This window comes from Xenopus tropicalis, chromosome 3 (genome assembly GCF_000004195.4).
Source record: "Xenopus tropicalis strain Nigerian chromosome 3, UCB_Xtro_10.0, whole genome shotgun sequence".
Lineage (NCBI taxonomy): Eukaryota > Metazoa > Chordata > Amphibia > Anura > Pipidae > Xenopus > Xenopus tropicalis.
Window position 1 is genome coordinate 69,791,290 of NC_030679.2, and position 12,101 is coordinate 69,803,390.

General features: G+C 34.7%; 1 protein-coding gene across 7 annotated transcripts in view; it reads left to right on the plus strand.

The window, feature by feature from the left end:
- The window catches only part of ptprz1 (protein tyrosine phosphatase, receptor type Z1), a 137,474-nt gene extending 128,034 nt beyond the window's left edge, over window positions 1-9,440 (plus strand). For 6 of the 7 annotated variants that reach the window (XM_031897558.1, XM_031897559.1, XM_031897560.1 and 3 more), the window contains 9 exons: window positions 79-214; window positions 2,315-2,461; window positions 3,093-3,186; window positions 3,762-3,835; window positions 4,485-4,613; window positions 5,791-5,937; window positions 6,402-6,544; window positions 7,276-7,411; window positions 8,604-9,440. In XM_031897558.1, coding sequence (XP_031753418.1) covers window positions 79-214; window positions 2,315-2,461; window positions 3,093-3,186; window positions 3,762-3,835; window positions 4,485-4,613; window positions 5,791-5,937; window positions 6,402-6,544; window positions 7,276-7,411; window positions 8,604-8,744 — 1,147 coding nt within the window. In that variant the 3' untranslated portion in view covers window positions 8,745-9,440. 7 annotated transcript variants of the gene reach the window in all.
- The last annotated feature ends 2,661 nt before the right edge of the window (window positions 9,441-12,101 follow it).

Here is a 12,101-nt window from a genome sequence, read left to right on the forward strand (position 1 = left end):
GCTGGCATGAATGGATGTTTAACAAAATAGCCAGAATTTTTGTTTGTTTGTTTTATTTATTTATTTTCTTTTTTACAGTGCTGGTGTTGGGAGAACTGGTACATACATTGTCCTGGACAGCATGTTAAAGCAAATTCAGCATGAGGGAACCGTAAACATTTTTGGTTTTCTAAAACATATTCGTTCTCAACGAAATTACTTGGTTCAAACTGAGGTAAAAAATTCAGTCCAAACAATATATTTAGGGGCACATTTTCTAATCCACGAACGTCCGAAAAGCCTCTGAATGCGTTTTTTTCGTAATGATCGGTATTTTACGATTTTTTCGTAAATTGTCGTGACTTTTTCGTAGCCATTATGACTTGCTCGTAAATTGTCGCGACTTTTTCGTAGCCATTACGACTTGCTCGTAAATTGTCGCGACTTTTTCGTAGCCATTACTACTTGCTCGTAAATTGTAGCGACTTTTTCGTAGCCGTCGTGCCGAGTACGAAAGTTTCGGATTCATTCAATTATGCAAAGTCGCAAAGGTTTGCCCGCCGTTTACGAGCGCTCAATACGAAAAAGTCGCGACAATATACGAGCAAGTCGTAATGGCTATGAAAAAGTCGCAACAATTTACGAGCAAGTCGTAATGGCTACGAAAAAGTCGCGACAATCTACGAGCAAATCGTAATGGCTACGAAAAAGTCGCGACAATTTACGAAAAATCGCAAAATGTTCGTTTCCAATCCGATTTTTTCCCATTCGGGATTCGGATTCGTGGATTAGTCAATCGGCCCCTTAGTGTAAATACATTTCCTGTGCTCATAAACAAAACACAGCCATTTGAATTATATAATAGAACTGTGTTATAATATAACCATGTACAGTTTAAAATGTAAATACCCTAAATAGTAAAAAGCATCAATATAAGTCCTAAGTACAGCACTCTGCAAGTCTTGACAAAGGCAAAAAGTTCTATTTACCTACTGGTCCAATGTTTTGGTTACACCCAATGAAAACAAATCAGTGTCCACAAGAACCCTACCCCCAATTTAATTAAAAAAAGGCGCTAAAGAAGCAACATTAATTGTCATAGCAAACTAATGCAGAGTATAAGTACCCAAGTTCATCCATGAGCTATCACTATAGATGCACACAAAAGCAAATCACTCCAATTATATATTAAAAAGATTATAAAATATAATATGAAAAATTCATTATGATAATGTAATAGTAAAAAAAGAACCAGTGACAGATTTATGACTGCTTAAGGTTTATGAAGAAACTAGCATTTTACATTAACAAACTTGCATTATTACTAAAGTTCAAAAAGTGATTTCTACTGATTTGGCAAATCTGTCAAAGATTGCAAGAAAGTAAGGAAAATGGATTGCATTATGCTGCAGTTCAGTCTTATACTTTCAATAGACTACTATAGAAATGAATGCCAGTAAGACTATCTGATGAGTGAGTCTAATTAAATGTAAATAAGTATGAGTGTGTGTGCTCTAGGACCACACAGCTTCATATTCTGTAGTATGGATGGAAAATATGTGTCTGACACAAAGGTAAAATGAATAAAGGCACAGCGCCAAATTGTTTTCTATTCTCATTCTCAACTCAGTTTAAAGACCTATCCCTTGCATCCACTGAGTGCATACTGTAATTCAAGTCAATTAAGTGCCTTCTTGTAAACAGCCCAAGACTAGGGGGGAGATTTATTAAGACACAAATGCTCGGAGCGTATTTTAGCCATTTTTTTCGCGCTTGAGCAACTTTTTCGTACGCCTGCATGACTTTTTCGTACACTTGCGCGAAAAATTCGGAAAGGTTCTGCCGCTGTTGACAATCGTTCGGTACGAAAATATTGTGACTTTCGAATTGCCAATACGATATTATCGTGACTTACAATTTTGTCGTAAGCATTTTCGTGATATTTGCGATCTTCAGAAATTATCGTATCCAATCCGAATTTTTCCCATTCAGGATTCGAATGCGTGTTTTAATGAATCGGCCCCTAGGTCTCCAGGTCACAAGAACATACTAGTAGACAAAGCATATCACCTGAGTAAGACAAACATTTCCTATTCAACCCAATAACAGTGCTCATGGGCTTCCTGAGAAACAAGTTCCTATACCGACACTGATAAAATTGCCATAGCTGCCACAACTTTGCCTTTTTCTATGGTAACAAAAAGGTACTTCCTTTTTTAGTGATAGTATTTCTATAAACTCATGACAAGCACTTGGCAGCCCCCTTGGCTTGCTGTTGAGTAAGGTAATGTGTGGATGGATTTTTTAAAAACAAAGAAATGTTGCTATTGTATAGGAGCAGTACATCTTCATCCATGATGCTTTGGTGGAGGCTATTCTTAGCAGAGAGACAGAGGTCCCTGAGAGTCATATTCATGGCTATGTTAATACTCTCCTAACAACGGGCCCATCTGGAAAATCAAGACTAGAGACACAGTTCAAGGTAACCAAATTCTATTCAATTAAATAGTGCTCAAATCAATAGGACTTTCTCATTCTTTTATTTCTTAAAGAATATTAGTCTTGAAGGCAAAGGACCCTGCAAATATTTTACTATAGATTGTATCTTTACTGTGGCTTTTACCTTGAGCTTTGTAAAAAGGACTAATCATATATACAGCACTGGACATTGTAATGTGTACTTTAACAAAATAACAGGCAGAATTCTGTTAAAATGGCACAGGGTACACAATAACTACTCATTCACACTGAATGAATGGAACACGAGAGGCACATTCCTGATTATTAGTGGAATGTGTTCTGAGAGAAAAGCTTTGGTACACAGGAGAAATCCTTGTATGCTTTAACCCTTAAAAGCAGACAATAGGTGCTGGGAGAAATTTCATGAAGCTGAGCTTACATTAGTCTAATATAAATACATTAATATGAGAGATAGAAAGCCATATTTGTAATCATTTAATGACTTTTTGTGTTATTGACAATAAAATATGAAGGTTTTACTGAAACATTTCATATAAATTCCTATACGTACACATTTACAGTGTCATTAAAAAAATATACTGTGACAAGAACCACAAAAATCTTATTGCTAAAATGTATTTTTTTCCCTTTAGTTATTAAGTGAGCCAAACATACTACAATGTGATTACTCAATGGCACTGAAACCACAAAACAGAGACAAAAACAGAACTTCATCAATCATTCCAGGTATTTTATTATTTTTATATTTTATTTGTAGACATCCAGGTAGGCCTTTTTAGAAATATTATGCTTTAGTTATTTTCAATGTATTCATACAATGATGTGGATAACATATAGACATATCAAGATATACAGTATATGGATATATATGAATATATATAGGTATATATGTATAAAGATAAGGATAGATGATGATAGATAGATAGATAGATAGATAGATAGATAGATGTTATACTGTAGAGTGATAGTGCATACTGAATATTCATAATCAGAATGCAAAGAACAAGGTTAAAATGGAACTGGAAAGTGCAACATCTGCAATGCTATAAAATCCAGGATGAACAGATCCTAAACAGTCTGAATAGGAGCTTTACTCACAATCCTTAGAATGTGTCTGTGGCTTGCAGCTTCTTTAGAATTATAAGTCCATACTGATTTGTGCCCAGTAGAGATATCCATGACTATGTAGAGTGATTAAACCATGATGGTTGTTTTATTTGGATGGATCCATTTAGCAAATATGAATTGTAAAGTCTATATTGTGAGTCTAATATTATGTTTTTCTCTTTTAATAACTATAGTTGAAAGATCAAGAGTGGGCCTTTCCTCTTTGGCTGGAGAAGGAACAGATTACATTAATGCATCGTATGTCATGGTAAGACAGATTTCTGTTATGAAAATTAGAGATCATTAGGATTGATTTATCTTGCTTGCCAGAAAATCTTGCGAAAAAGGCAGAGAATCAAAAAAAGCAATAATCAACCATGTTTATTCTTTGAAGGACATTGTGCAACCTTGTAACATGATCACTGCTGCATCCTAATTGATGTAATGATTCTTTTGAGTTTACCAATGGTTTTGTTGATTCAAGTGGGGAATAATTATATCCCTTTGTGATGTGAAGTGCTTATTGAAGGTCATAATACTGGAAGCCTAGCAACGTGGATAAATGATTTGTAAAAGTATACTAAAAAGACCAGAAAAGGTAAAATGATATATTTACACAGTTATGTGTTTATTGCAGCAAGTAAATTAGGTAGTAGCTATAAATGTAACATACACATTTTATACCTTGTAAAAATGAGCAATTGAAACACTTGCAATAAAATATGTGGTTTCAAAGATGACAGTGACTTTTACAATTGCAAAGTTAATTAGCTGTTCATTTAGTCATCATATAAAAATAAATGATATAAAACATTTGCAACGCTGCCTAAAAAGTAATGTTTTGTTATACTACTGTATAATAATGAGAATGTCTTAATGCATGCATTTTTTTTCATGTATATATTTTATTTTTGTAGGGTTATCATGAAAGTAATCAATTTATAATCACGCAACATCCTTTGCTTCACACAATAAAAGATTTCTGGAGAATGATGTGGGACCATAATTCCCAGTTAATTGTAATGCTTCCTGATAACCAGAATATGGTAAGATATTTATCTAATAGCAGAAATACAACAAAATAAATAACTGTCATTCTTTTGCTTTTCTACTTCATGATTAAATCTGGAAGTTCATTAACCTATTAATGTACATTCTCACTGGTCAGTCAATGTGCTGAAAAGCATAGGATTTAGTAACATAAGTAAACATTGGGTTTTACTTGTGTAACTGCTTAAAGTGAATGTTACCAAATTTGAATATTACCAAGTTAAAGGGGACCTGTCACCCTGAGAAATAATTCTAAATTCTTTAACATTGCATTAGTCAAGCAAAATAAACTTTACTTACACTATCTAAATTATATAAAACTTGTTTTCTTTAGTCTTGGAATTCACAATCACCATTTTGTGAACACTGTTATTAAAACAAGCATTGCATCATCCCAAAACTTTGTTAATGCACCAGAAAGGGGGACCAGATCCCCATGCCCATACACTGGCTACACAATTATATATAGTTGAGAAAGGTAATTTTGACTGACAGCTGATTAATTTGTTTCTAGCAACTCTAAAGCACGCTACGCTTGGGGCAAGGGGGTGGAGTCATTAGGGCCAGAGCCTGATTAAAGGCCTTACATGAGAGTGAAAGTCCTTAAGAATGCAGTGTTTAAAGGCAGGAGGCTCCAAGGGACAAAAGAAGTAGGTGCATTGCCGATTGCGATGACCTTAAGTTAGATCCTTGACCCTTAAATTAAAGAAACCCTTTGTATACAGCACCCTATTTGAACTGCACAAACAATGCCAGAGTATTGGGAAGATCATGTAGTTGAGACAATTACCAATCCAGCAGCAAAGATTACAGAACAGCCAATGTTCACATTTATTCACCCAAAATCCTTTAAACACTATGGGCATTAACACACACAACAAAAGGCCAATCTGCGCCTGTTCACCCTGTGTATGCACTGACAAACACAGGATCAGCCTATCAGTGCACACATACAGGGTGACTCACTCCAGAGGAAAACATTTTTTTGTGTGTGTGTGACACTGCCCTAAGGCTTTATAAAAATAAACCAATTTGTAAACCTGCATTTATAACATCGGTACTGTTGAAAAAGAAGTTTGACCTTTCTTTTTCTGTTTTATTTGAAATCAAGGTGTGAATATTAGAATTTGATGATTGCTGATTAATCTGTTTGGCTTTCTGTAACATTTATAGGCTGAAGATGAATTTGTCTACTGGCCCAACAAGGATCAGCCTATCATGTGTGACACCTTTACAGTTAGCTTGGTTGGAGAAGATCACATGTGTCTCTCAAACGAAGAAAAACTGATAATCCAAGATTTTATTTTAGAAGCCACACAGGTAATCACATTTCATTATATTTAGTCTGATGCAGATCACCCATTCATCAGCTGATATGAAAATGCATTTACCGGATATTAGCAATGCTTTAAGGCAGTATCTCCTGCATCTCTGAACTTATAGATCTGGGAATTAATAGTATCAGAATAAGCAACTATTTAGCTTCAAAATGTGGAAATCTGGGAACTTTGAATGCGCTAAATGTAATATAACAAATGCTAGTGCCATTTTTTGTATACATACAATTTAATGCAAAATCTCTATAGATTGCCCTAAAATTTTGTGTAGTTCAGTCAAATAATTTCATTGTCTTGTCCTGCTCCTTTACAGTTATTAGGGAATTTAACAATTGTACGGATGTTTTCTTCCTGTTGTGTAGGGATTTCCGACTCTATAATGATTTTATTAGCCTTTTACGAATATGTTGGTGTTACTTTGCTATCTCTCTTTTTTTTTCAAACTAGGATGACTATGTTCTTGAAGTGAGACATTTCCAGTGTCCAAAATGGCCAAATCCAGATAGCCCTATTAGCAAAACATTTGAGATTATAAATCTGATCAAAGAAGAAGCAACAAATAAGGATGGAACAATTATTGTACATGATGAGTAAGAAATGAACCATTTAAATGGACTACTATCAGAATATTTCTTTATTATGTGACTGTTTCACTGTATTTCTTAAATATAATTAAACACACAGATACTGGAAACCTGATATCTTGAAATCTTCCCATCTCCCATTTAACAAAGAAGTTTTCTTTCGATTATAACTTTTTTCTCTGTAGCAATAAGGTGGTACCTTGTACTTGATGGTTACTAAGCAACATAAATCCATATTGAGCTTATTCAGTGTTTAAATGTTTTTTAGTAGACTTACAGGTCTCAAGCATTCTGGATAATAGATCCCATGCCTGCACTATAATTTATTATAATGACTTGCTTTCACTGTTCTTAAACCCTTATTTCAGCTATTTTTCCTTCAGCACCCAGGATTTTTTTTCATTCTGTATACTTTGGGTCACTTGTACTTTAGAATTATTTGAATCTGCAGTAAACTTTAATTTTACTGATAATGAACTAGAATACTTGTAGTAATCTGGTGCTCTGGGGTGCAAGCCTGACATCATGCAAGTGAATTCCCAAATGGGCTATAGTATGTAGCTTCTTTCGACACCACAGCCTATTGATGACTGGCAATGGAATAGGAGTGTATATAACAGTTTTGAGCATTGCGCTCCAGTTCTTTACAAATCATGGATTGTGTTGCAAGCCAATATGCACTACAGCAATTTTTTTTTTTATTTCTACTTGTTTAACCGAATGTTATATCATTTCAGATATGGAGGGGTGACAGCAGGGACATTTTGTGCTTTATATAGTCTCATGCATCAGCTGGAACAGGAAAACTCAGTAGACATTTACCAGTTGGCTAAGATGATTAATCTGATGAGACCAGGAATTTTCACAGATATTGTAAGTAAATCATATTGTTATGCACATGTTGAATAATCAAGTACATACAATGCATTCAAATTTAAGGAATGCAGAAGAGCTTGGTAGAAACAGCACAGTGATATCATCATTTAAACACAAGTAGCGCTGAACGATTTTACCTTAAAAAAAAGAAACCTCTTATATCTGACATCAAAACAGTGTAGAACATAGTGGATAAGTAAAGAACATATTGGGGGAAATAAATTCAGTTCTACATTTTTCCTATTACATATGGGCCAAAAATGCTCTTTAGATAGAGACCTCTACTGTCTTGTTCTACTATTCATGAACAATGTTTCACCAGTTCTGACTAGGTGAGTGAGATGTAATCCAGTAGTGAGACCCAAGGCCAGATTTCTTTTCAGTGCACCCAGAGGCCAGCACTCTTCACCGATTCTAATGGACTTATTCTTTTCCCACAGACGGAGAATCAGCCTCGTGTGGCATAAGCCTTATGTATACTGTAAAAACTTAGCATCAGTTACTATAAAGAGCAACTGTTTGTTGTAACAAATCTATGTTTAATAGTTTATTTTTAGAAATAGCAATTATTTGTTTCTCATTGTTTTTGAGATATAAATGATGTTTAGTGTGCTTTCTCAATCTAACATTTTCCCCTGGTGCAAACAACGCAAGCATGCTGTTTGTCAGTAGTAAATTGCAGACTGCTGAATCAGCCAATTAAAGCAGGGTAAATATGACAGTGACTCACAGCAGCAATGTGTTGCAGCCATTAAAATAATGCTGGGATGAGGAATGTTAAAGAACTCACAAATATATTGCTTTAGGTGACCATTTGGGTGTCCTTATAAGTCCTGCAAATCTTAAACTACCCAAAAACCAAACCAAAGAATTTACTACTATGTGCAACATTTTGAAATAGATAAGTAATATACCCTCAATCATTATTGTAGTAGGTAACTAAACAATCTTAATTATATATATTATTATTATATAATTATATGTATAGATTCCATTAGCTTACAATGGGTTAGGTAAGTCACGAAGAGCAAAAGTTTAAAAGGAATGTAAAAAGATAATGTGATGGTCCCAATAGTAATACAGTGGCCGAGTACTGAATTCCATGTTACTAGCATAAAATTATTTTCAGATACACATATTTAGGTTTTACATCTCATTCTTATGTTGTGTACTTTGTTTTATGCTATAGGAGCAGTATCAGTTCCTGTATAAAGCCATGCTCAGTCTTGTAAGCACACGGCAAGAAGAGGATTCCATGGTATTTATGGACACTAATGGGGCATCCCTACCTGATGGTAGTATGGCTGAAAGCTTAGAGTCATTAGTATAATTCTGTGGCATTCTATAGCAGAGGCATTTTCATTGTCCAAGCTTGCTGACGAAGATGTGAGCAGTTTGCATTCCTTCGAAAAGAGCTGATTTGATACCTTTGAACTCTCACAATGAATACCTTGTGCCTTGGGGGACAACTTGTTATCTATGTGTCATGTCAATACTAACTCGACCACTTGCAGTGTTTTTATGAATATATTGTCACACATATTCAGTATTAGTTTATTATGTTGAGATTTTAACTTTGAATATATATTTCTAGATGTGTTTTTTTGCTTTGGAAGGAAGGCAGTCTGTAATAGTGTCACAATGAATTGCGCTTTGGTAGGTATTTATGCATTTGCTAGCTTTTGACTTTTCTGTATTCTATTGGAATGTAAATGGCATTTTCCTCTTTATAACATTTCAGAAATGACAACTGTCATAGGGGACAGTAATGTAACACTTACTGTACTGTACATATTGTTATAGTGACTCCATGGACCAAATTTATATTTATAATTGTAGATTTTTATATTTTACTACAGAGTCTGTTTTCTAGTAACCTGTAACTGCATTGGTATAATAATGTTTTTTTGTTATTTGATTTTACCAAAATTTCTGACCTGTTAAATTGCATCTATACACTGACAGCATTTATGTTATTGCATGTAATTTTAGACTGTTAAAAATAAAATGGTTTTAAATATCTTTACATGCCATTGTTTCACTGTTAAATAGGACAAAAGAAAAAGGCTGACAACATTCATAATGCATCCAGAAATATAGACTTTATCTAATGAGGCTTTAAAATTAAGCTATTTTCTGTTAACCAAATGAATCTAAAATATGTTACCCCCTATTAGCAAGTAAAGCAGTGGTGTAACTAGATGTTACTGGGCCCCTCAGCAAATTCAGTTTAGGGCTTATTAATTATGACTTTACTGGGTCGTCTACACTCCTGGGTCCCCCTGCAACCGCCAGGTCTGCTTCCTCTGTAGTTACGCCCCTGATGTAAAGTATTATATGTCAATATTTTAAATATTCTACATCTGAGCATCAACAGGATCTTTATATGTGTTACAGGAGGAATCTCTAAATAACCTCTTATTTAAGTAAGTTAGTTGCCTTTTTCCTCTGCATATTGCAGACTACCACAAACAGAATATTTTCTCCTGTGCCTCACATTGACTTTAATGGGATCTGTGCAGATCAACAGAGGAAAAGAAAGGGGAGCAGAAGGGAGTCGGGCCAATTGACAATAAATGTGTTCTTAGTACAAGGCAAAGTGTAAAGCTGTATAGTGTATACTGAAAAAAACCTGTGTTATGTTTCTGTTGTAACTGTTGCTTTCTTATGTAACAGAGTGGTGGCCTGCACACTGCCAGGTGCGTCAGTTCCACAACTTTATACTGTATATAAAGTTCTTTTTGGAAATATGCACTTAATTCTACAACATATAATGTGCCTGGGGCACAGTCTTCTGCCTTTATTGTAAAAAAGTCACAATCTCCTTAGGCGACCTACCCAGAACACCATACTTCAATGTTCAAGCAGAACCCATACATACAAATAAATCAACCAACTTTTAGTCAATGAAACACTATCAATTTAGAAATCTTTATGTAAAAAGCTACCTTCTTTAAAATTATGGAATCCCACGAAAATATAACCCCTTCTTCATGGATGAGAATTAACTGTAAACACACAGAGAAAACCCCAATGAATGGATCTTTGTATGGTGTCCTTAGAACCACACAGAAATCAAGGTATTTTCAACCCTGAGCATTTTTAGGTTAGAAAAGCACCTACAATATTAGAGATATTCAATGAGATCATCCAGGAGGCAACTATACTGACCTCCATGCTATACATATTTCCCTAATTCTAAAAGATGGGAAGGGCCCCCTATCCTGCTCCAGCTATCGCCCAATAAATCTACTAAACACTGATATCAAGATATTCAGCAAATTCATTCATATTCTACTAAACATAATATAATCATACTAAACTAATTCATACTAAGCACTGATATCAGCATATTCCCCAGGGCAACCAATCAGCAATTAGATTTCAACAGTTAGAAAACCAAAGCAAAGTATTTGACTGGTATGAGCAACATAACCGGTAATGTTTTACTCCACCTTTTACACAGCATGATAAATATACCCCATAGAGTCAAGTCAAGTAGGTTTTTATTGTCATTCCAACCATATACAGTACAGTATACAGAAACGAAACAGCGTTCCTCCTGGACCAACTTGCTACATAGATGCAACATATGAATTAACAATACAACATAAATTTAACGACATAAATTAAAAATATTGTGCAAATAATTGCAAGAGCAGTTCAGGTAGGTATGAACAATTGTGAGATAGTTTTAGATCAGGTGATCAGAGATATGGAACTACTACACAATCTCCTGGGTAACTCGGGAAAATGATAGTATCATTACACATAACATTTCATCCTTGCTGTAGAATACAAATACACCCCCCTATTTAAAGGGGGAGCTGCTCAACTGCATAAGAATGACTTTCTTAATCTGGAAATATATAAAAAGCCACTATAACCTTGTCCAAAACCTCATAGGTGTGTTCCAATATTTGCAAACCCAAATTCCCCCCCGGGTACGATTAAAACCTTCTCTGTTGATTGGAAGAATTATGGTTTAACACAACTGAGAGACTTATAACCCACAAACTTGTAAAATATATGCATTTCAGGATTTACAGCCTAAGTTTACTCTACCAGTATATCCAAATTCAACACTTTGAACATCAAGTTCCGGTACCCAATTACCACTAGAGCTCTCTCCAAACTACCAGAAAAGGTCTGATCTACAATATACTTCACTTCACTTAACACCTGTTAAGAAGCTCTTTTTACTAAGTATGTATAGATGATAAAACGGGAGAGACTGATAAATATTATAACAGGTATGGGATCCCTTATCCAGAAACCCATTATCCAGGAAGCTTTGAATTACGGGAAGGCCGTCTCCCATAGACTCCATTTTAATTAAATAATTACAAAATATAAATATTTATAAAAATTATAAATTAATTTCCTTTTTCTCTGTAATAATAAAACAGTACCTTGTATTTGATCCCAACTAGGATATAATGAATTCTTATCGGAGGCAAAACAATCCTATTGGGTTTAATTATGCTTACTATCCCTTATCTGGAAGACCCCAGGTCCCAAGCATTCTGGATAACACGTCCCATACCTGTATTATTATTATTAACATTTATTTATAAATAGGGAGTAACCCCTTGCTGGATGGACTTTAATCTGGGATAATGCTAAAAAGGCTTCATATTGTGTCACAACACATAAGGAGACAAATTATAAAATATTAATGTAATGG